Source organism: Diaporthe amygdali (assembly GCF_026229845.1).
Source record: "Diaporthe amygdali strain CAA958 chromosome Unknown NODE_1_length_4327563_cov_65_473760, whole genome shotgun sequence".
Taxonomy (NCBI): Eukaryota; Fungi; Ascomycota; class Sordariomycetes; order Diaporthales; family Diaporthaceae; genus Diaporthe; species Diaporthe amygdali.
In genome coordinates this window covers 3,223,792-3,247,859 of record NW_026517021.1, presented here as the reverse complement: position 1 = coordinate 3,247,859, position 24,068 = coordinate 3,223,792, and the positions used below count along the sequence as shown (strand labels likewise).

Below are 24,068 nucleotides of genomic sequence, written 5' to 3'. Positions count from 1 at the left end.
CTTCGATCTGATGGGGTTAGCTTTCGGGAACCGGTGGGACGCGGAGTGCCACGGCACATGCAGGGGTTTGGCTGCCCGTCACCACACACACACACACACGCATACACAATACTGTATGTACAGAAGGGCGCATGCATGGAGTCGCTCAAGGGATAGGTGTGTGGGACAGCGGCCCGATGCGTGGGATTTCACGATTATGGAACGAGCAATGACTGGATGACGATACAACAACCCCAATGCTGATAACGCAAATGAATTGAAATGAAATGAAAAGAAATGAATACGAGGGCCGTGTCTTCTTTGTGGGGAATGCTGCCTGGATGAGCACACGCGGGCCAAGAATCACTATGTCACCAACGTCTTGTCCCGGTCTGCCTGTTTCAAGCCACTCCAACGGTTCCCTTACCGTTGTTGGAAACGTCTGGGGGCCGTTGGACTGTTTGGTTCATCGGCTCGATGCTGATGCTATTGTTTCTAGGCACAACATATCCAATGGTGAGTAGAGAGAACTGGCGTGGCCATGTCTGTGTGTCTCGCTCACCCTTTTCCTGCATGCTTTTTCCGTCAGCTGCAGGCCAAGAACGCACAGATACGAGCGCCTCCCAACCATTTGGGACAAGCAGATTCTCCAATCTGGCAGTCTGCCTGTCTCGTTCAGCCGCTCTAGGTCAAACCATGCAACATGCAGCTAGCATTTGGCATCTAGCTAGCATCTAGCTCCCCCTGCTCCGGGCCCTCTCTTACCCCTTTATGAGTCTCGTGCCCAAGTTTCCCATGCTGATTTCTCAGTGGATCAATTAACTTTCCCTCCATCTAGGTGAGGTCGGCTTCAACCTCTGCCCATCCATCTATTCCTTGTCTGTCGGATTCCACTTCCTTTTTCACCCAAAGTCGACTCTACTTCAACGCTGCACTGCGCATCTTCGCCAGGCAGACGGCCCGTGGTGTTTCGTTTCGGCTTGGCCATTCCGAGACGGGCGTCGGAGTTTTGTTCTTGGTTCATCGCGCCCGGGCCCGAACAGCCAACCCGGCCCGACTGCAGACCCGGTCATCAATCAGATCACGAGAGCCAACACCGTCAAGTTGCTCAGAAATATGCGTGCTGGTCGTCTATCATCTTAACCCACATCGCCACGAGCCCTCCAGGGGGCTGTCTTCCGCGGCATGAGGTCCCTTCTCGGCCTCGCAGCACTCGCTGCGATAGCATTGGCCAGGACCGATGTCATGGTGCCTCTGTATGTCTATCCTGGAAACACGACCTGGACAAACCCAAACTGGGAGGCTGCGGTGGACGCAATAAAGGGGAACCCACACTTGCACTTTTACGTTGTCATAAATCCAAACAGCGGGCCTCTTAACACGAGTGATCCCTCCGGATACAACGGTGGTTACTGCAATGTCGACAATGAGGACTACATCCCTCATGGGTGCAACCGCGACTGGACTACGCACCTAGCCGCTATTAGCAAACTCTCAAATGCCCAAACTGTTGGGTATGTGTACACGAGATATGGGCAACGGCCGGCCGACGAGGTGAAGGCCGACATATTAGAGTGGTCCAAATGGGACAAGGAGGGGACCTGGGACGCCAACAAGGAGGCCGACATCTCCATCCACGGGCTCTGGTTCGACGAGATCGGCGCGTCCTCCGTGAACGCCTCGCTGTACCAGGATCTGGTCACGTACGCCAACGAGACCTTCGAGGCCAAGGGCAAAAGCAAGGGCAAATACACCGTCATCCTGAACGCGGGTGACGTCCCGGACGACCCGGACTACGAGGCCCAGCTGTTCAACATGGCCTCGGCCGTCGTCACCAAGGAGACGTGCTACACGACCGACCCGGACGCCGACGGCGTGTCCTGGGACTGCCCCATGCCCTACGCCCCCTTCGAGGTGTCCAACCTCACCTCGGGCAACGGCCTGCCGCACAACAGCGCCTTCCTGCCGCAGACGGTCGTCATCGTGCACCAGTTCCGCGGACCAACCAACGCTTCGATGCAGATGCTGACGGAGCAGATTGAGGGCTTGGTGGACCTAGGCATCCACAGCACTTACTTCACGAGTGGTAGCTGGCACAACACTACCGAGATGCCTGCGACGATTGAAAATGTAGCCAAGATAATGAGCACGGCTAATGATGCGGCGAGGTCAGCTGGCGGGTCCATTTGGGGATTGTGGGCGTCGTGCATGTGTGCCTTCTTGGTATATAGCCTTTTTAATATATAATTTCAGTTGAAATCGTCATTTGTTCTTCCCAGACTAGGTGATCCCGCTTGAAACTGCCATTTACTGCATAGTTGGCGTGCCCATGTGGTGGCTAGAGTTCGACTAATTCAGACGCAAAAGCTGGATAGGATGTTACAAACAAGGTGCCTTGAAGCAGAGCAACGAGGGGGTGGGAATGTGCTGACACAATTAATGTTGTCTGGATAATTTTCAGGCCTCACACTAGATTGCCTCTGGGCATCCTAGGACCATATGGTCAGATTAGCACGATACAGGGAAACGCTCAAACCTTTTCGATCAACAAAGGCGCCAGGTTCAATCACGTTCACATACTAGATTTTTTATCTTATTATTTCTCATGTTTTCTTCTCTCCTGAACAAGCTCTACCCTTCGACATGTCGCTGGCCCCCACAACCTCAACGCTCCGCTCCGTTGCTGTCTCAACTGCACACCTCACTCAACCATCTCGACACCGAGAACTTTGATCGCAAGAAAGCATGAATCGTCTGCTATTCCGCCCCAAGCCACTGCTCTGCTGGCTCGACCGCCTTGTGACCTGTAAAGCCCCACTACCTGACAAGTCCACTGCTCAGATGACTGCTGCGCCAGAGTGCGACAAGCTTTGCGCAAAACCAGGCCGATGCTGCGCTTACTCTGGTCTTGTTCACTACACACCTGATAATTCAACACTCTCTTGGTCCCCTGGGCTCACAATCTCCCACATCATCACCCCTCAGTATTTTGAAGTCTTCATTATCTGAGACATCGACAGAGCGGACGACGAGCTCGCAGAGAAGTGGCGCATGACTTGGGATCCTCGAGAGAACATCGTCGTGCTTCTCGGCCACTACCTCGCTTACGCCTCGGTTTCATCAGCTTCAGAAGGGAGCTGCGAGATTCTTACCACATCCGAACAGATCAAGCATGTCCTGCTCTAGTCTCGGGCCTGAGTGGCTCTTTCAAAGGCCGGTCTTCCTCCGCAAATAATCAGGAAGAGACCAAGCGTACCATTGAGGTCCTTCGAGTTTGCGGCGTAACGTTCCGAGAGCCCCTGGTAGAAGCTGATCTCCGTTGGAATCAGGAGGCGCGGCGGGTCATGGTAGTAAACTCCGCGGGTGCCAAAATCAAAGATACCTGGGGCATAAAAGTCTTTATCCAGAATTTCACAATCAAGGGTTGACCAATTCGCAAGCACCGCGGTCGACCAGAGAAATAGAAATTATGTGCCGATCTTTCGGGAACAGGTATGGAAACGAGATTCCAGTCTAGTCCGGAGTGGCAGACTTGATACAAATGTTTTACCAATTTTCTACCTTCCCTCTCACCATCGGCGGTGCACGCTTTTCCTTGGGCCGGTGAGCTTTGGGAGAGCTCGATGATGCCGGGATGTAATTGTGGAGGAGAGCAGCCTCACAAGGCACTCATCGACAGTCCGAGCACACAGAAGCGCGGACAGAGTCACAAGTAAGGTGAAGAGCACGAGGAAAGCGGTTGTCATCATGACTGGCACCGAGACCGAGTCTTGTTTTGCTTGAAAGTCCAAATTCCAAAAGGGTCGCGAGCAGCTTAGACCCACGACTTGAATATTTATTGTGCACGAGCAAGTGAAACAGGCTCTCCGTACTATGGCCACCTGCATCGCTCAGCTGATCCTTAACCTCAATAGCGAGGTTGACAAAAACAAAAGTCATCAGCTGTTGTCGCATCGGGAGAGTGAAGTGAAGGTAATTCTTTTGGCCGCAAAATACACAGGCGCAGTGGTAGCTGTGCCGACTTTGTCGTTGGCATATAGTCATGAATTTTTCAGGACGAAAAAGGGCACCAGACACAGATGTACTCCAAGATGCAGAAGACATCAGGTTCCGAAGTAATCGTGCCGTCATGGAGGACTCGCCCACGTAAATCGGAAGACTGAGGGCGTATTTCTAAACCATTCCACATACAAATCGGTGATGCTTTCAGTAAGAGGTGGTGGTACCGTCGGAAATCTGACATCAATAGTGGTAGATACCAAATTGGCATTGAAAAATTGGACTTCAGGTCCATTACACAGGTAACCTTCGTCTCGGCTACCCTGGAAATAAAGACAGTGCAAATGCTACCCCACGAGATGCTTCCATCTGGTAATGGCCGACTACGCCACAGACTGGCTTCGGGAGACCGTCCCTCGCACCCATGCCCTCCAACGGAACTCCCGGGTTCTTGACGGCCAGCAAGTCCTCCTCTCTCGACCTCTTCCTCATTCCTTCCGACTGCCCTCTGTGCTCACAATGCGGTCAGAGGACCCACTTGGATGAGCAAGCACAGGATGACCACGACGGCAATGATCGGCCCGTTAACCACCGAGGCTGGGTTTCCTGTGAAGGTGAACTGGGCCACGATACCCTTCGTGAAGTTGGTCGCCGCCTCCTGGATCGCGATAGCCGTCAGGTTGCCGCAGGCCTGGTTGAGCTCGGCGTCGGCGGTCAGGTTCGGGGCGACGAGGATGGCCTTGTTGAGCATGGCCGAGTTAGCGAGGGTGCCGACGGGGCTCTGCTCGAGGAAGGTGGTGCGGTAGCTGCTGTTGCCCCCGATGACGGACATGTTGGCTATCTGGCTGTACTGGAGGCATGCTGCCTGTGTCGAGAGGATTGTGCCGGTAAACTGGCGGACGACCTTGACGCTTCCCTCGGCGTCGGTGATGCCGGACGCGGGCGAGGCGAACACTGCAGCCGACAGTGTGGCCAGAAGGAGGATGGCGGTGGTGAGTGGACTTTGCATCTTGCCGATTATTTTTGCTTTTGGTTTTGCTTCCTTTGCTCTTCTTTTTTCGTTCTACCAAAATTTCCAACGAACCCGAGGTGCGGCTCAACCGTCACGATATCGCAAGCTTGGACCAAGAATGACCGACAGAAAAGACCGTATTACAAAGAATAAAGAGAGGCACAGCCTTCGCGCGAATTGAAACTTATCGAGCTCGGTCACAAGCTCAAGAGATTGGCAGGTTTCCGGGTGAAAGTCAAAATCGAATCGAAGAGAAGAAACGGGAAAGAAGGAGGGTAGATTAGGATAGAAGTGGGTGTGCAAAAGTCAAAGTTGGACGGAATACGGACGAGACGAACGAGACATTGGCGCCGCCATCCGCCATCATCCGCACGTTAGCCAGCCGTGGAGCTGTAACGGCGGGACTGCTCGAGGTGATGCATGAACGTGTTGCACGAACATGTCGCAGCTGGGACCGCAGCCTGGAGCCGGGGTTGAGACGAGACGAATCGGGTCGACATGAGACGGCGCCGAAGGGACGAGGCGGTACCAAGAGCACAAATAGAGGAGCCCCTGATGCTCGAGACGAAACCGCCATGGTTTCCCTGCCCAGCCCGCTGGCCCGTGCACCACGTCTCACCTCTGACGTTTTCTGTGGTGCGGTACGCCCCATCTGGCCGCCTTTTTCAACCCTCACTCTCACTCTCAAATCCCTTCATCTCTCAAAATCCAGAATCCTTGCATGCTACCGTCTGGTCTACCTGCTACACTGACAGGTAATGCAGAGCACCTGGGCAGAGGTGTGGTTTCACTCCTCATTAGATCTTGCCGGCCCGGTTAAGCTTCGATCTCAAAAGTCAATCACGCCCATGGTAAAGACAAGCTTTTAAGCGTTTGAGAAAGGCGGCTAACGGTGCATGCCAAGTCATCTCGACCCTTGCCCTCGATCCCACTTTACCTTGATCAACCGTACAAATCTTCATCCATGGGTCCATGATTGTCTTTCGTGGGCTGTTTTGCCCCGAGAAACGTGCCACCGTCATACGCATCGATAGAGTTTACCCCCGCCTGCATCCCTGGGCATCGTCTGTCAGATCAGCCCTGGGCGAGCTTATTGGCTACCGTCTCAGACCGTCCAGCCGGCCAACGACGTCTCTCGTATTTGACTTCTTAACAAGTATAACTAATGCTATACACTTTGCCTTCCAGTGGAGTGTGCATCCAGTCTTCCTCAACAGTATGGTCAAGTGTCTTGAAGCTATATCCTAACGACCACATAGACTAAAGGGTCAGTGTCATATGGTCATGACGTTGAAACCAGGTATCTATGTAAACTTGTCTTTGTAGATCTCGATGTACATGTCAGAAAATCTGACGATTGAGCAGACAATCCAAGCATTGTAAGCACTTCAATTATGCAGAATCAGACCACCTGTTGGCCCTTGAATATCAATTATTTCAAGTGATGTCCTGCCCCGCCTCCACCCGCTTGGTAACCCAGAGCACAGGCCTAGGACTGCTAAGCGTCTACGATACAACTCGCCGAGTATCTCTACTATTCTTCGAAGCAAATCTTAGTGGTTGAGTATGGAACTTTTGGTGAGCAAAAGTGTTTTACTTATTTTTGTTATTCAAACAGCAGCTAATATCACTTCCCATGTGTAAGAACGATGGGCCGTGCTCATTCTGGTACTTGGCTGAATATTTGACCTTGGTCGAATTACATTCTGCAATAGCATTCAAGCCATGAAGTCGGCGCAAATTTGCCTTTACATGCATACAGTAGAGAATAACCTGGCTTCGAGGACTACGAAGCTCACTGTGGTACTGACAGATTTTAAAGATGTAGGAATACCACAGTCGCTGGAACGGAGATTTGTGGAGCGCACCCGATGAAGTAAACAATCCCAAATATTTGGGACCCACTCCACTGTCTTAAGCACACACTCAATATCCTCGCCACAGCCACATCACCTACAGTCATCTTCGGGAAGATCCCATCATTGCAAGCATACTTTTCATATAAAGTAGAATAATCCTACTATTGACAATGCCGGGTGAAAGCTTGTTTCTAAAAGACCCTGAGACTCAAACCTGCTCTCCTCCCTCCCTACTCGGCTCAAATCAAGTCAAATCTTTACACCGATTGGTAAAACAAAATTGTTGTCTACAAGTCTTCGAAAATTTTCACTTTCAGCTGTATGTGTCATACGGCAAGTCGCGCCCTTGGGCTGACAGTTGATGCCTGCGCCAAGCGGGGCTCCGAGGCTAGTAGTCTACTCGCTTAATCGGAGCCAAGCGCCCACGGTGCTCGGTGCTCGGCCCTCAGCTGCCTGCTATCCATAGGATGGGCGCGCCCAGCCTTTTCCATCATCGGCGTGCAAAGGGCTAGAGCAGAGCTGACGAAGAGGTATATGCCAAGCGTACTACTCACCTGTAGTGCCGTGGGTAACTATCTCGGACTTGTAGAACGGCGTTCGATGACTCGATTAGGTCCACGAGCATGGTTGAAAGACCGAAACTTTTCACATCTGCGTAGGTATATATTCTCCGGTTCCCATTCAAGATCCCAAGATGTCCCGTTACTCTGCAGAACACAGGGCCTAGTCCTCAGTAAAAATTATTGAATTTATTTTCCGACTCAATCACGACGTAGCTCTCTCAAAATGGTCAATGCTAGCATGGAAATTGGCTTCATCATGGCTGCCATGAAGGATGACAAACCAACGACCGCATTCCTCTTTCCAGTCTCGGCTTCAAACAAAAAGAAGGCTGCGCCAGCGAAGGAAACGCCTCTCGACATAGAAGAAGAACACAGATATAGCACAGACTCCGAGTCTTGCTTGAAAGGTATGTGTGTCCTCTTCCCATCTTCATGTCCGCGTTCGGCTCGTTGCTGGCGGTGGGCAGGACGGTTCATATTAAGATAATCAACACGTTTAAGAACTGACAAAGGTTTTAAAATCTAGAACTCGTTACAACAAATCAAAAGCCACGGCAATCAAGTCTTTTCAAACGATTAGTGTCAAAAACAGCTCCACAGAAATAACGCAGCTGGTTATGACTCAATGGAACGTCGAGTCCGCCATAGATGGATCTAGGAGCCAGGAAAGAGAATCATCCACTCAGACTCTTCCGTGGTGATCATTATGACACGACAACTTTTTTTTTTTTTTTTTAATTCGAGCGATGGATACAAGGGTCGAATGAATTGCATTGGCAGTTTACTGGATGTGGACAGGAGAACTGATTCCACCTATACTTGGGACGCACTGTTTTTGCTCGGGGAATGTATACTAGTTCAATGATTGACCGACTAGTGTGTAATTTCGTACAAGGTTAAATTTTAGTGTTGAAGATTTGCTAGTAAAATTGAGGGTATACCTACGTAACATACGAAGGCGACGTAAAAAGCCTGCCTGATCTTTTGTGGCCGATTGCGGAAACTAACACAGAAATGATACACCGATAGCGCTTCCCCAGCTTTCGACTTTCAGGTTTAATTCTCGACTAGGACCTCGTCAGTAGCTGAGGGGCATCAGCAGCGTTTTCATCAACCTTTTCCACCAATGCAGCGGTTCCGTACGCGCAGACTTGAGCGAATCCAGCAAGATCAGCAGCATCAAAACGCATAGCGATGATAGCATTGCCCTGCCGCTTCTGGCACTCGTCGACGAGGCGAGAGACCGCTTCATTACGAGCAGAATACATCTGAGCACGTAAGTGTCAGTTCGATCTGTTATGAATGTTGACCACGCAAGTTCTGGGCTGAGAAGGCACACACCATGTTCGTGAACCACTTCAGCTCGCCACCCACCGCGCTTTTCAGTCCCATGCCGATGCTCGCTGCCCAGTTCCTGGTCCGCACTGTCATCCCGTAAACAGTTCCTAGGACTCTCACAACGCGGTACTGTGATAGCTCATATTAATTTTCTATGTTTTTGTTAAAAGGAGGCATGGCTGACGCAGAAGCATCCCAGGAGAGGATGTAATAGCTATGGAAGGTTGCTTACACCGGGAACGTCAAACATGGTAGTTGTGATGACCCCATTGGTCTCCGTATCTACGACATGTTAACTTTCCTGGAACCCGAATTGGCCTAGAAGGGTTCCGATAGCACGTTAAGGCTAGTATCTAATACGGAACACCTATACATACAACATTCTAGATCTGCCGAATCATATTTGGGCTTTTTGGCAGACACTGATTGCTGGTTGGAGCTCGAGGCATAGGCCATTGTTGACGAGGATTATAGTTCTTTGAAGGACTTCAATAGCAGTCACGGCACATGAATGAAGTCCAAGATTGATGAGTGTAAGGGTACAAGTAGATACGTGAAGGTTCTAAGCTGGCGGTGGCCAAACGCCTGCATGCACGCCGTCTTTTATAGTCAACCGAGCTCCATGTGACGACGCCCGTCAATAGGCGAAATCCGGGGGAGTCGCGAGACTATTATGATCGGTTCCCAAAAGACGCCAATCTCGAGACAGCTTCGCTGCATGTCGGCTGAATTAGGCCGCGGCAGGTGGTTTCTGATAGGCTGTCGTATTTCGTATCGCGCTACTGCCAAAGCCACACTTGGTATTCCGTCCAGTCTAGTGGACCGATCCATTCAGGCGGGCTGGCGAAAACAAAGGCGCTGATCAATGTGCGATTATCATTAGCTATCTAGCCAAGTATGAAACAAGCAATTCATGATTATGTGCCAGCAATTAAGCTCTAGCTTGCCATTGAACGTAAAGGTCAATGCTGAGCTTTGTGAACGTCTTGTATCTACGGGTCGCCATTCATATTCGAAGCAAACCCATAACTCCTACCAACTCTGAAATCTCAAGTATCACTTCCTGCTTGTTGATGCCAACAGAGAATTACAGACTAAAAACTCAAAAAAATGGAGATCAGCGATGCGTCGAGTGTCTGCCTCCTCTTTGAGAAACTGGCTACAGACTGAGTTGGGATATCTTAGCAAATATAAACCTACGAATGCCATCAAAGCCCTCATACGCCTTAGATGAGCCCGTTTATCCTTGATTTCTGCTCTACAGCAGCCGCTGGCTAATAAGTACAATCTTCGGGTAAATCAGATTATGTTGATGAAGTTTCATTATATTATTAAGCAAAATTAATCCCAGCCATCGCGAAAGAGTTTGGTATGATGTGAAGTTTAATTTGGCGTGAATTTCAGATTTAACCCCAAAGTTAAGGGACGCCCGGATAGAGCGAAAATCTTCCCCGTACGGTCAAGTCCGGACCTACGTTGTCATTTGAAATGTTGCTCGGCTACTTGTTGAGCTCAATATTTGTGATTTCGCATGCCGTCTGTCCTACGTGCCCAAAGCCCTAAGAATATTTACCAAAAGCCTCCACGGACAACGTGAGGATTTAGGCTTATGCTGAGGTCTACAGACTATATACCATGCTTGAGTGGTCACGAGTGTGTTGCAAAGAATCATGATCAGTCGAGTAGACCACAGTTCAGACTCGAGGACGTGATTGTGAGGTGTGAACTCACTACCTTCGACTCTGAGGAGACCTATCCGTGTGTCTTGAACATCGGCAGTGCGGATGCGAAGGACACCATCGAAGGATTCGCTCAGGCTTTTGACATCGAGAAGCAATCTCTGTCGTTGCGTATTCCCGGCAAGGTTGTATCAGGAGTGACTCATTGTATAGCGGAGACTATCTCCGGCAGCGCTGACATGCGGCACCATTCGAGGGTCTAGACCAACAATACCAGCCGCCATGCGATCGTCATAAAAGGCCGTCCCCTCGAAGTCCACTATGACAACCGGGGCGAGCCTCCAAAGCCAAGAAAATTGATCATGTCTTCTCGCACCTCAGCATACGGACCCGGTCAGGACCAGGGTCCAGCCTCGTCCGACCCAACTTTCCGATCCTACAGCGCTGCACAAGCTGCCACTTACGCTGCACAGAGGGGTGGCTACAAAAACAAATTGATCGACCAAGTGCTCTGTCTACATCAAGCAGCAGGGGGTGATCTTGATATTGTCCTTGACGTTGGCACGGGCACCGGACAGGCCATCCGCGATGTGGCACCCTTTTTCACGACGGCGTTTGGAGTCGATCCCGGCGCCGAGATGGTTGCTAAAGCCAGGGAGATAGGAGGTACGACGAAAATTGGGAAGGGCATCGAGTTCTTAACCTGTGCAGCAGAGGATCTCGATAAGTTGAGCCAAGTTGAGCATGGATCCGTAAATCTGATTACCGCAGGGATGGCCGTAAGTAGTCTGCTTGTATAGAAAAGTTCTTCTGAATGGCGGAAGAAATCTACTAAAAGCTCCAAGGCACACTGGTTCGAGATGCCAAAATTCTGGACAGCAGCGGCTAAGGTTCTCAGTCCAGGAGGGTCTGTAGCTCTTTGGACAAAGTCGTCTTATTATTGTAGTGAGTCTTTAGAGACGGAACATCATCGCTTGAGTCTGGCATCAAGATACTGATCCCACGCCCGTCAGATCCTATGGTGACTCCAAATGCCGTCAAAGTTCAAGCTATACTCTCAGAATTTGAAGATTTGATTCTGGGTCCTTACGCTTTGCCACCGAATAAATTGTCGCAACACAATTATAGAGACCTTGTTCTTCCCTGGGAAAGGGAGTACACAGCATCTTTGTTCGATGAAAAGTCATTTAAGCGATTGGAGTGGGATGTTGGCGGCCATCTGACTGATGGCGCGGATTTCTTTGGTGGTAGTGAGGAGACAACCCTGGCTGAAATAAGGGACGGCATGAGTACGGCTAGCATGGTAACGCGATGGCGTGATGCCCATCCTGAACTGGTAGGAACAGACCAAGACTGCGTAAATGTTCTGGTAGAGAAGCTCAAGGCAGCCTTGGCAGTGGAAGATGGGAAGGAAGCAGAGACAATATTGAGAATGGGTATGGGGACTGCTATCTTGTTCGTCAATCGAGCGAAATGATCCTTCCGTGGCTTGAACCAAATTTATTATGACGAATAATTCAGAATCTCTCTCTTTCGGAATAATCATGGGCGTGTAGTCTATGCCATCTCCAACTTCGTCAAAGAGTACAAATGCAGGGTGTAATCTCCTTTGCTCTACTTACTCAACTCTCCTTATGGTTTGCTAAAGTCAATGCATTCGACGGCTGGATATGATTGCCATTATTAGTGTGCGTGTGTGTGTGTGTGCATCTTCGGGCGTTAACGATTAGAAAATTGATTTTTTGAATTTTAATAATCTCTTCCCTTGGTATACCGGCCCTTGGTCATGGAAAATCGTGCTTCCAACTTAAGAGGTAACGTTGGAGAGCTGCTCATCATTGACCTTCCTAGCCTGAGTTGAGATTGATTACCTAGCTGAATTAGAGCTGGTAATCGATGAGCCTCGTAAAAGTATTTTTTTGAGAAGTAGCTCAAATCCGAACATGAAATGCGTGAATCTCACGTAGCCCGTCTCCTTCATGAACCATACCATGCCCGTAACCTGCGTAATCTGTTGTGTGAAAGCCTCGCCTGAGAGAGCCCCATGTGGAATCTTCCGTCTTAGAAATCACGACACAGATCCTCTCGTGCATAGCTTGAGACTTACTTCAATGACTTTGCAAAGTCCCGGACGAAGTCCTCCATGGCATCCGCCAAGTCCTTTCTTCCCGTCTCGAATTGACCATCAGAGAGTTTGAGGAGGGCTCGGAGGCCACCCTTTCGTGCGCGCAGGATGCTGACGAGCTCCTCTGCCACGTATTCCTTTGCCCAGTCAAATCTTCGGATAATGTCTGAAGGTTTTACGCGGTCCTTGGCGGGCACTCGGGTGCCGTCCAGAGGATCGAGCACAGTGACATTCTCTATGTGGTGAATGCGGCAGCGGGCGTACTCAGCCCACGGCGCGAGGCAATCTTTCCAGCCGAATTGGGCGGCGCTCGGGTCGAAGGCGTACTGCGCTCCCGAAGGCAATGTCAAGCGAGCTGCAAGATGAAGACGGAGGGTGTTGTACCGGAGATGGTGTGAGGACCCTATCTGGAATTCATTTGCCACAGCGATATCTGCATTCTTGACGCTGAAATTGACGAACTCGACAGAAGTGCAGCAAGCTAGTCAAATCAGGAAAATTAATTTTCGGCCTCTGAGGAGATTGGTACTATAACTTTTAACTTGGAAGAACTTACGTTGAATCAGGAATTCGAGAATCGGTCTCGCCCAGGCGATTATATCGCCACACGTGAAACTGGTCATGGCAGCATCTGCTTGCGACTGAGAGTCTGCTAGGTGCCGAAGGGAGGGTACGGTATTCGAAGTTCCGGTACACTGCTTGAAGATGATGCCTTGCTCTTGTTTGATGGCAGAGAAAGGCATTATACCACCAGCAATCTGAATGTACCGATAGAATGCTTCCTTGAACAGAACTGCACTGCGGGCCAGTTTGCGTATCTCTCTGCAAGCACCCTTGTTTGCCTCGAAGTGGGCGTTTCGACAGCTCTCGTTACAGTAGGTAGTAGCTGACACGGTTTGCTCAGAAACATAACCGTCCAAGGTAATCAAGCAAAGCTTGCATTGGTGGGCGGCATCTTGGGAGCCACAGTTGGTGCAAGGTCCGGATACCTGGCCGTTGGAGAGTGTGCTGAGGTTTTCATAACCACCTGAACACAAGATCGTGTCTTTGCTGGGACTCTGTGATGCGAAAGGAGAACCCACAGTCTTCCGACCCTGAACAACCCAGCGTAGGTACGAGAGAAACTTGTGCTTCTGCGTGTCTCCCACTTCTTCTTGCGGGTGGCTCAAGGCCAAACGAGCGAGACCGGCCTCCAAGTCTGCAACTCCCTCCAGTTCCATTTGTTCTTCCACAGGCGTACCCCGAGTTCCCATCTTCTCCGCCGACTTGACGACTATGTCCACCATTATGGGAGCATCGGCATCGGAAGATCTGAATGGGTCGCGATCCAGACGGGACCTCGCTGCCAGAATCTCAGCAGGTAGGCGATACCATCCAGCCAGCTCAGAGTAGTTCTTGCATTCATCGTGTAGTTTGGGAGCAGGGAGCATGCCAAAGAAAACCTCGATTGGGTCCAAGCCATATACCATGAAAGCGGCGATCTTGTCTTTGAGTTCATCTGCTATGGCCATCTCATCCAGCTCTTGAACAGCTGACAAGCAACGAGTGGCGTTCAGGAAAGCCCCTGTGCCTTTTTGAAGGTGCAATTCGAATGCCTTCCCGACGTAGCTGAGAACTTTATTAGCCAGGCCCGGTGTCTTCAAATTTCCAAATTGGCGGTCAAGCATTGCAAGGAAATGCTCTGGACGAGGGTGCGTATCTGGATCGTGGGGTTCCATGGCTTTTCGTGGCGCCTAGCTCAAATTCCCCTTGTGTTGACCTGATGCCCGAGAAGCTTGCAGTAGCTTCCCTTTCGTAAATCTAGGGTAGAACCTTGACCGTCGTGGTTCCTCATGTGTTGAAAGACGAGCAGCGGAGATTATGAATCTTTTCGACTGTTGTGCGAAGTCGAAACAGCTGGAGGCTCGAAGAGCAGGTGTATTTTGGGTTTAATAGGCCGCTGGCGATGGCTAGCCAAGCAAGATCAGAGTTGAATGTATGCAAAGTGGGGCTGTAAAGCAAACGAAAGAAATGCTTGTCCCGAAGAAGCCCAGATCGGATGAAAATTGGAAAAGCCGCTCATAAGTCACTGTGTCCTACAGAGTCCCAAAGAGCGAATTCTCCAGAGAGAAAATGCATCAGTCTCTTGAGGTTCCTGGAGAATGAGCTCGTGAATAGCACCCCACAGGAAGATTGCTCTGGGCTTGTTAAATGTCACGGAGGAGAGAAAATATAGCCTCACAACTTGCCTTCAAAGAAACTGCCTCTGATGCTAAACCCTACGCTAGACCCTCTGCCCCAAACATATACCCCCGTTTTGTTCTTCGAAAGTGTAGCAATATAGATTATGAAAGCTTCGTGACACAAGAAAATGATCGAGTGCACCGCATCTGCGGCAAAGTGGATTCGTCGATTGGGCATATCTCTGAGCGAGGTTTAAAGACCTAGTACGTGAGGGTGGCAAGGTCGAGGGAGGAGACCATTCAAACGCTGGCCATATCGTAATAGAATAAATTCGCATAGGAATCAGCGATCTTGTATTGAAGAATGAAGGTAAATGCCAGTGTAACGAATAGATGCCTTACTGGTACAAGGCCGCAATAAAGCTGTCTCATCCTTCTGCATAGCACAAACCAGGTGTACACTCTACCAGTTCTCTCACTTCTCTGATCGTCCAATGGCACGTAATTCGCAATCCTCCAAAAGACATTTTGATGGAGCGTCAATGATCAAATTAGGCCACGTGAGTTTTTCAAAAGACGTCGTTCACAGTACCGTTCCTATCCTCCAACAACGCGTCTCTGTCCACGTTCGACAATAAATCCGATGCCATTCGACATTGCCGACTGAAAATAATGATGAGTTGTCCAAAGCACTCGAGTGGGCAGTAGCCTCCCGAGAGTAGGATGTCGAGTGATTTGTAAAGTAGCTGCTGAAGATGATGTTCGTAAAAGAATCGTCAAATGACGCGGGCCGCCTTCTCGTAGGAACCGATCGAAGAAATTGACTGTTTTGAGACAAAGGAAAGTACTGTAGAAACAGCGCGACAGTTTCCTCTTGCCGCCGTTTCGGAATGAATAAAGTAATTCAGTTCAGAATTACTGCTGCAGCAGGTCTTGGGTTGTCAGAGCCTTTCAGCGGTAGGCACCACCGTAACGAGGTCCTGGAGCCATGCGACTACCCACCACAGGCCCAACGCCGGGGCCGGGGCGCGTCGCGACCGCTGGATTAGTACAAAGCATGCCGACGCGCGATCCAAACTTGGATCCACGGAGTGAAACCATGTGCTTGCGGATATGAGCAGCGACAATGTCGCGGTGCTGGGAATTGGCATGAGTCAGAATGTATTGGATGAGATAATTGCCATACTGATCGCTGGCAATGTCGATCAAAGGGATGCGTGGGCGGTCGAGACGACCCTCAGAGACTCGATCAAGGTAGCGGCTGAGGAACTCGGGACCTCCAATCTTGAGGCACTTCTCAACGACCTTGGAAGCGAATTGATCCATGGAATACTCCGCAGCGTACCGAATGACATGATCAATGGCACGACTGCGGTCTGCAGGGGCACCATGCTCGCAAATATGCTGGATGCACCAGTTACCGAACTGGCCATGTGCCACAATGTCGATGTTGGCAAGGACTTCCTCAATGCATGGGCGCTGGACCACAATGTCAATATTCAATATTGAAAACTTAAATACCGGATGGCATCACTCACCTTGTCATCCTCCAGGCAGTTCTCAAAGATGTTTTGAACAACCAGACTACCCGTCTCTCCCAGCGCGACTTCGTGCCACATACCGCGCAGTGACTCATTGACGAACTTCATGATTTGAGGAGGGCTCTCAGTCCATCTCAATTCAAACAGCTTCTGCCAGACGTGACAGGCATAGCGATGAATGACTGTCTCGGGAATGCGACGAAGCAGCTCATGAACCATAATGGCCTTGTAATCCTCCGGGACAGAATCAAATGCCTTTTGCACGACGTGGCATCCGAATGGGTCCATCGAGAGGTTGAGTGTGTTGCCACGAATAGCTTCGGCGATCTTGATGACCTGCTCGGGAGTGCCGTGTTCAAAGCAGCGTTGGACCAGGAAGTTTCCAAAGCGATTGACCATGAGAGGGTATGCCTGAGCAACAATGGCTTCGACAATCTCATACTTCTGCTCTGGAGTTCCGACCTTGAGCTTCTGTTGGAGGAAAATAGAAGCTTGTTGGTCATTGTTGCAGACGATCTTGTCGACAATGTACTTCCAGTTGCAGTTGACGTTGCGATCCAGGAGACGACGGTAGTTAAGGGGCTCAGTGGTGGGCAGATACGTCTGTCCCTCAGTCGCAATTGCCTAAGACAATGTAGGTTAGTGAGGGAATGAAACAAGATTATTACTAGGCAAGAAATTGTGCAAGAGGTCGTAGACGTACATCAGGCTTCCAGGAAGAGCCTGTGGTGGATGTGAACTCGGTCGCATGTGGAGACAGGGGTGTTCCGATAGGCGACGGTCCATACTGAGGGAACATTCCCATGCCATTCCCAGCCATGTTTCCAGGGCCTCCAGGATAGCCAGAACCACCATCGTATTGGGAAGGGCCCATGTTTCCCATGCCATAGCCACCGTAGTTGCTGCCATAAGAGCTGGGGGTTCCGAATCGGTTATCATAACGGTTGCTGCGACGACCGCTACCGGAACGCATCAAGTCAGGCTGTTGACCAAAGCGATCTCCTCGGAAGCCATCCATGGTATGCTCACTGTACGCTGGGACAGACTGGTCAATGAAACCTTGATCACGAGGGTTGGACCAGCCCGTCGAGTGGGGACCCTCCTGCACGGGCATGGGGGGCGGCATGAAGGAGGGTTGATAGCCTGGCTTGTTGCCATTGTTCCAGATTCCTCGAGACCGATTGTAGCCAGTGGCCGATATGGCGTCACTAATTTCAGAGCGGCAGTCGTCAGAGACAGGTCCCTGCCAAGCGTTGTCTCGAGGGAGCTGGGCCTTGGGGAGGCCTGACAGGGCTGGGTAAGCCGAGGGCTTCGTCCCAATAGGCTCAACGAGAGGGGCACCCCCCGCGTAGTCAGAGTCAGACGACAGTATGGGCGTTGCACGGCCACTGCTCTGGTCACGACGTGACTGTGCCAGCTCATTGTTGAGGTTGCTGATGTGATTCTGGGCCTTGGCCAGCTCCAGCTTCAGGCGGAGAACCTCCTCCGTAGCGGTGGTGCTGTCGTTTGGGGCTGCACTGGCAGGTCGAGTTGTCGGAGCGGTGCCTCCAAAAGCGTCGGTAGCAGGCGTGATTGGCAGAGAACTGCAAGAGGAAGGATGGTCCGCTTCGGCGCTCTCGTTCTGGCGAGGCTGATCATGGCTCTCGCACAGCTTCGCAAGCAGTTTGTCCATTGGATTGGACTCGTCGTAGTTAGCCTGAAAACTCTCGTCAGAAACTTCTGTGTAATTGATTTGAGCATGTTGAGCCTTACCTTGGCAGAGCCTTGGTTGAGGAGCTTGGAGGTTGTCAATGGTGTGGCCGACTTTCTAAGGGCCAGAGGGGCACCCGAGCTGTCCTCATACGGCGCGTTCTCGTCATGGGCCATCGTGGGGAGAGACGATTGCCAAGGAAAATTGCTCAAGAGGCAGCGAAGATGCTAATCCAAAGGTGGTTGTTTCCTGATGAGCAGGCTACGTAGCTGGGGGCAGAGATGGATGAAAAATAGCTGAGATCGGGTAGATCCTTTCGACCACGTTTGTGTGTGGTAGAGGGGCGGAAAGGTGGAGGGCAAGGTGGATGAAGTGGGAAGTGTAGGTGAAGTGGGTGAGGGGTGTTGGGGTTTGGAAATGTTTTCGAGGTCAAAGTATTCTGGACTAGGATGGGCGGGCACTTTGTTTGAACACTGCAAGTGGGAGGGAACGCGGGACAGGGACACTCTGGAAGCTGCCACCACCTCCCAGTTTTTACGCAGGCTGCAGTTGAGCTGGCAACACGTCCGAGACCAAGGAGTTCTTGCCCCGTTTCAAAGGACGACAGCTTGCTTCACAGCCTGCAAGCAAGTGCTAGACGTGCTGCGCTTTCCCTAGCGATGAGCTCTCTTTCTTCGGCCACGGAGAACCAGATAGAGCCAAGACTCGAGGACTGGAGACAAAGTACTGCTCCGGTCCAGAAGGCTCGAAGGCCGAGGCGCACACCTAGGTATGTTTACTTGCTCGATATCCACAAGGCCTCGGGCACTTGCCTCATCGTCATACCACATTGAGCTATGGGTCCACAAGCTGTTACTTAGCCCAGATGGCAGTCAGGCTGGAAACGTCCCCAGGCACGTATGTATGTATGCACGAGTGGACTATGAGTAGAACAGCATCTCTTGGCAGTGTGTTACGAATATGTCGCATGTTATTCAAAACCAGAGCACTTTCGCTCGGCTTTGCCCAGTGAGTAATAAATTGGGTGAACTCACCTTCATACAGCTCGTATTATCAGTCCCCAGGGTAACAGCAGAGCCTTTCATACTCTTGTAGGATGGGAGTCGAGGACACAAGCTCCTCGAATTCACTCCTGCCTGAGGACCCCCAAGCCTGGATCAAGAACGATCGAGCATCTCCTGGTTGGATCCACATAGCAAGACCTTGCCTAAAGCAGTCTCGAGACGTCGGGAGCAAGGCCAAGTTCAAAGGCATTCGCATATACATTCGCATATACCGCAAAGATATCCGCGTGATAGTAGCCCGTCGTCTTGTCTCGGCTGGAATAACGAGGCGCGGATTGTGTGGCAAACAGCATGTCACAATCAAGTCACAGCATCGTTTCAATTTCAACGTGTCTCCTTGATATGCTGCGGGTATATTCGTATAGTGTTTCGCCGAGGAAGTATTGTACATGTGTCAATGGGTCGCCAACTTCCCGCTCTATCTCTTCTTGGTTTTGGTATCTGTGCAGAACGATGTTAGCCTAATATATCGCTTATTCAGGCCTCGGAACGACTGACCTGGAGGGCCCTTCTTCTTCTTCGGGGCGCCTTTCCCACGAGCTTTCAAGCTACAGTCTGTCAGTAACAGTCGAACACTCCGCCTAGAACCCAGACTTACAAAGCAAGTGATTCTTGTCGGTCGTCTTCCTCCTCATCGACAAACTCCAGTGCCGGTCCAAACTCCTTCGTGAGGTCCTTAAGGTCGACCATCTTGCGCGGATAGTAGGCCGCCAGCGCCGGGCCCCGTAGCCTCTGTCGCAAGATCTTATTGCCCATGCGAACGCCGTCTGGATTGTAGGTCGTGGCGAAGATTCGACATCGCGTCTATGAGGTGTCAGCAATGAGACATAGGGGCGCATTTCCGAGTATCAAAAATTACCTGCAGGAGCTGCAGGAGCCGCTCACGAGGGACCGACATTATGGCATGGCTTGGTGTCAAGATTGAACGTTCAGAATGTCGTGGACGGGTAACGCATGAAGTCAAAAGCTATCCAGGCGCGAACCCTCTGATTGGACGATTACGCGAGTCCAGGTGGGGCTGCCAGCCCTGCGGGCTAGTGGGCCTGTACCTCCAGGCATCTTGTACCGCGGTACCTGCAGAACTCTCAGTCCCATCTACAACATTCTCATCCTCAGAGTTGCTACCTAATTTACCAGTTGTGACTGCATCCGCCAAATCATTCACAGGTGGGCAGTCCATCTGCTTTGAATGAAGGTGGCACTTACCCCAGCTCTTATACAGTGTCACACTTCCACAAAACCCCAGAGGCGGCTGCACAATCCCATTTGCACGCTTTGGCTCCCGCAAGATTTGTCGGATAATCGACCAACCCAACGGCCTACTGATCCTTATTTCAGTATGGGCAAACGCTCACGTTCAGATCTCGCTGGTGGCGATGTTCGTCATCAGCCAGCCCATAAAAAGATGAGGGTCCCGGATGCGCTGTCAAATCTTTCAGAGAACGCCGACGACCTGATCGAGTGCCTGCAAGCGCTCAAAACTCAGAGGGATGACCCAAATTTGATTCGGCGGCTGGCCACATTGAGCAACGACCTCATGCCGAGCTTCAAGGCCCTGGCAAAAGGACACGACGAGAATGCGGCCGAGGAGGAGACCAAGACCCCAGAACAGCCCAGAATAGAACCTGTTGGAGAACAACAGCCAGAAGTGCCCATACTCACCCCGTGGGGGCCATCAGAAGTCGCGGAGGACATCCCACCTCTCCCAGCTGTCTTGGATCCAGCTTTGGAGAAGGCATCATTCACCCACGCAGGGACCATCAAGACGCATGGCGAGCGTAGCTATGAGCAGTTGGAATGGCTTGGAGACGCATATCTGTACCTGATATCAACCGCATACATTTACATGACATTCCCGCATCTTCCGCATGGCGATATGTGCCACATTCGGGAGGTCCTGGTTCGGAACGCCACGCTGAAAGAATATTCAATCCACTATGGCTTTGAAAAGCGAGCTGTCTTCCCTCCGGAGTATGACCTTTCTGGTCGGCAAGGTGGTTCGAAGGCCACGGCGAAGGAGCGCGCAAAGGTCTTGGGCGACATATTCGAGGCTCACGTCGCTGCTATTATTCTGTCGGACCCAATAAGAGGTGTATCAAGAACGGCAGCCTGGCTCAAGGAACTTTGGAGTACTACGATTGCCAAGGAGATCAAGAAGCATGCTCAACCTCAGCCCTCCCTTGTTGCTCCTATGATGGGATCCGCGTCTGTGGCTGGTCCTAGACAACCAGTCAAATCAGCTAAAGACCAGCTGTCAGCAGAGCTGGCTCTGGCCAACCCTCGGGTGACTATCGTGTACCGAAGTATCGATGAAGGCAAGACCATCCGAGACCCGTTGACCAAACAGGTTTTGTTTGTGCAGGCGGCTATTCTGGAGGGCTATGGCGAGACAAAGCAACTGGGGACTGGAACGGCTAAGAAGAAGTCGGAGGCGAACAATATGGCTGCGCTGAATGCGCTGGAAAACAAGAAGCTGATGAATACGTACAGGGAAAAGAAGCGGTTGGCTCTGGAGAGCAAGGAGGCTCAAGAGAAGGCATCCAAGAGCCTAGGCTTCTAGCTGCGGGATAGCTGCTACCAGTGTGCCCCTAGAGCGTAATCTCGGCAGATGGGATTCTGAAAATATTCACCCTACAACCCGCTTCCTTCTGAGCTCTCTGTCAATTTTGATTCCGTTCCGGCCTGTCGTCGTACTCGCCGCGCCAGTTCTTCATCCAACTACCGTGCATCAATGCGGAGCGTTGTTTCTTGAATAGCACTGTTACCCGATACATTCTAATTTAATCACAATGTCCCTGAGAAACGAGAAATGGCGGATGGGGTAGCAATATCTTTTTTCGGTCAAATAATGTCCACAGGGGACATGTTTTCGCTGGATTTGCGATCCGGCTGTCGCGCTGGGGTTTTAAGGTTTAGCGGTCCACAGGCCCCCCATGTCCCGAAAGCTGCCGCCAGTTACCTCGGCCGAGGTCCAGAATGGCGGGCCCGCTGATTACACGCGCCTAGCCAACACGTCGGGTCATGGAGAGATGATGCGTTTACTCATTGGCAACCAAACCTTTCCCCGCCATTAATGATGAAGATATTGACTATAGAACAATTGGAACTTTGAACTCTCCACGCGCCTACAACTGCTGTTACCTCCCATCTCGCGTCCGAACCATAGACTCCAGTTGCGAGCTCACTTTCATCTGCTCCGATAACGGTTGTTGACTGACCTGACTGGTGACAAGACTCGAGTCACCACAAAGCGCTCCATTCCCGGAATAGCAGTCAACTACCCTGGTGCCGTCGCGGGCGGCAGAAAACATTCGCAGAAATGGCGGACTCAGTCGGTAGGGAACCAGCCCCTTTTCCAGCTCGCCGCAAGAGGCTTGATCTGACCCTCACATCCTCGTCTAGATCGGGTGTTCGTCCATGCCCTCAACACGGTCAAGAAAGTCCCCAAAACCGGGGCACTGCGGCCCCCGCCGTCCGATCGAATGCGACTCTACGGCCTCTACAAGCAGGCAATGGAGGGTGACGTCGATGGAGTCATGGATAGGCCGACTACCAAATCAGGCATATCAGGAGACGAACTGCAGCGGGAGCAAGATAAGTGGGACGCGTGGGACTCGCAGAGGGGTATCAGCCGTACGGAGGCAAAGAGGCGGTATATCGAGGCCTTGATCGAGACAATGCACAAATATGCTACAACACCGTGAGTAGCGACGCGCAGACCTTGGACAGCATTGCGGTGTGGATGTGCCGTCTCGCTAATGCGACGAACAGTGACGCAGCAGAGTTGGTGTCCGAACTGGAATTCGTATGGAATCAGATCAAGAACAACAGCCCGAGCTCATCGAATGAGTCTGCAAAGCAGCTTGGCATGAGCATGGACACAAGCCCGAAACGATTTGCCCAGCCCATGGCAGGAACTGACGGGCCTATGAAGATATTGAGCCCCATGAGCGAGGAGGACGAGGCGGAACTCGACTACCAGAGACGTATGGCAGCTGGTGATCCGGATGACGACGGCGAGTACGTCAAGAGAGGGGACAGGTGGTCGAAGAAGATGGAGAGAGCGATCGTGCGGCTGTCCGCGGAAATAGCGGCTCTCAGGGAACAAATCACGTCTGGCCGAGAATGGAGGTCCAGAAAAGAGAGGAGCTTTGGCGCCTGGATAAGATGGCTCCTGTGGGCGGTTATGAAACATGCTATTGCCGACACTTTGCTCATATTCCTTGTCCTAATATGGATGCGAAGGAGGAAAGACAGACGACTCGAGGACCACTTCCGGGCTGCCGTGAAAATCGGGAGAGAGTACGTGCGGAAGGTGCTACCGTCGAGATGACGAGAAGAGCGATGCGAGCAAGATTACTTCATAAAGATGGTCACATGGAGCAAAGGCTGCCTGGCTGGCATGGACTGCAGGAAAGAAAGCGACAGAAGGATCGCTGGGGCTGTTTAGTCGCGCATCACCACCAAGCCGATTGCGTCCAGACCATCAGCCGCAAGGCTTCATGCTTTGCCTCAGACACGCACGGCCCTGGGTGAAGAAGCCGCAGATATGCTCAGCTGCAGGTGCTTTCTCGGTTCATGGCGTATCGCCTGATGAGTGAGCCAGCCGTCCACGGCCAGAGTTCGAGGAGTCCTGTCCGACGGTCCTCCTATACGGCACACAACACGTCCCGCCATGAAAAGGTAGCAGATATTATGTCGATATACCATAGCCCCGAACTCATTCCCTGTAGCATAGGGGATACAGGAGTATCTAGGTATCCTACCTATGGCATTTCAAATGAGGAGCCACTTTTCCCATCGGGACCCGTATGCTCAACGCACTAGTCCACTGGTCTTGAATGTGACAGTAAAATAACTTATGGAAATAGTGAGATCAAAGTCTATGGCTGATTATGAGGGAGCTGTAAGTTATTGCAACACCCTTAAGTCTTGGCCTGGCTTGAGTTAATTCTGCTGGCTGCTCTGTGCTTTCAGTGTCCAGCTTTACGAATCGAGCCCCTCACCTCATCCAAACCCGCAACCCCAGCCTGTTTTTACAGCGCGACGCAAACGTT

The 24,068-nt window shown here is 51.3% G+C and overlaps 9 protein-coding genes across 9 annotated transcripts; 4 read left to right on the top strand and 5 right to left on the bottom strand.

Annotated features, from left to right (window-relative positions):
* Positions 1–456: 456 nt before the first annotated feature.
* Positions 457–3,165, top strand: J7T55_006548 (cell surface spherulin 4-like protein; the record flags this gene model as incomplete). Its single annotated transcript, XM_053145516.1, has 3 exons — positions 457–495; positions 1,147–2,147; positions 3,000–3,165. The coding sequence occupies 3 exons, from the start codon at positions 457–459 to the stop codon at positions 3,163–3,165; spliced, it is 1,206 nt and encodes a 401-aa protein (XP_053001312.1).
* Positions 3,166–4,492: 1,327 nt separating this feature from the next.
* Positions 4,493–4,987, bottom strand: J7T55_006547 (metal tolerance protein 3; the record flags this gene model as incomplete). The annotated part of the gene is made up of 1 exon (XM_053145505.1): positions 4,493–4,987. The coding sequence occupies one exon, from the start codon at positions 4,985–4,987 to the stop codon at positions 4,493–4,495; it is 495 nt and encodes a 164-aa protein (XP_053001311.1).
* Positions 4,988–8,479: 3,492 nt separating this feature from the next.
* J7T55_006546 (uncharacterized protein) lies at positions 8,480–9,206 on the bottom strand (the record flags this gene model as incomplete). The annotated part of the gene is made up of 4 exons (XM_053145494.1): positions 8,480–8,680; positions 8,754–8,879; positions 8,983–9,032; positions 9,128–9,206. 4 exons carry the CDS (start codon positions 9,204–9,206, stop codon positions 8,480–8,482), a joined length of 456 nt encoding a protein of 151 aa, XP_053001310.1.
* Positions 9,207–10,281: 1,075 nt separating this feature from the next.
* J7T55_006545 (S-adenosyl-L-methionine-dependent methyltransferase) lies at positions 10,282–11,906 on the top strand (the record flags this gene model as incomplete). The annotated part of the gene is made up of 5 exons (XM_053145483.1): positions 10,282–10,343; positions 10,449–10,626; positions 10,693–11,208; positions 11,275–11,374; positions 11,443–11,906. The coding sequence occupies 5 exons, from the start codon at positions 10,282–10,284 to the stop codon at positions 11,904–11,906; spliced, it is 1,320 nt and encodes a 439-aa protein (XP_053001309.1).
* Positions 11,907–12,532: 626 nt separating this feature from the next.
* On the bottom strand, positions 12,533–14,272 carry J7T55_006544 (uncharacterized protein; the record flags this gene model as incomplete). Its single annotated transcript, XM_053145472.1, has 2 exons — positions 12,533–13,035; positions 13,111–14,272. 2 exons carry the CDS (start codon positions 14,270–14,272, stop codon positions 12,533–12,535), a joined length of 1,665 nt encoding a protein of 554 aa, XP_053001308.1.
* A 1,395-nt stretch (positions 14,273–15,667) lies between these two features.
* J7T55_006543 (pumilio-family rna binding repeat protein) lies at positions 15,668–18,123 on the bottom strand (the record flags this gene model as incomplete). Its single annotated transcript, XM_053145461.1, has 4 exons — positions 15,668–16,195; positions 16,255–16,881; positions 16,961–17,953; positions 18,010–18,123. The coding sequence occupies 4 exons, from the start codon at positions 18,121–18,123 to the stop codon at positions 15,668–15,670; spliced, it is 2,262 nt and encodes a 753-aa protein (XP_053001307.1).
* A 1,306-nt stretch (positions 18,124–19,429) lies between these two features.
* J7T55_006542 (uncharacterized protein) lies at positions 19,430–19,909 on the bottom strand (the record flags this gene model as incomplete). The annotated part of the gene is made up of 4 exons (XM_053145450.1): positions 19,430–19,452; positions 19,510–19,559; positions 19,610–19,815; positions 19,871–19,909. The coding sequence occupies 4 exons, from the start codon at positions 19,907–19,909 to the stop codon at positions 19,430–19,432; spliced, it is 318 nt and encodes a 105-aa protein (XP_053001306.1).
* Positions 19,910–20,350: 441 nt separating this feature from the next.
* J7T55_006541 (ribonuclease 3) lies at positions 20,351–21,571 on the top strand (the record flags this gene model as incomplete). Its single annotated transcript, XM_053145438.1, has 1 exon — positions 20,351–21,571. One exon carries the CDS (start codon positions 20,351–20,353, stop codon positions 21,569–21,571), a length of 1,221 nt encoding a protein of 406 aa, XP_053001305.1.
* Positions 21,572–22,330: 759 nt separating this feature from the next.
* J7T55_006540 (uncharacterized protein) lies at positions 22,331–23,344 on the top strand (the record flags this gene model as incomplete). The annotated part of the gene is made up of 3 exons (XM_053145427.1): positions 22,331–22,346; positions 22,414–22,711; positions 22,783–23,344. 3 exons carry the CDS (start codon positions 22,331–22,333, stop codon positions 23,342–23,344), a joined length of 876 nt encoding a protein of 291 aa, XP_053001304.1.
* Positions 23,345–24,068: the final 724 nt, after the last annotated feature.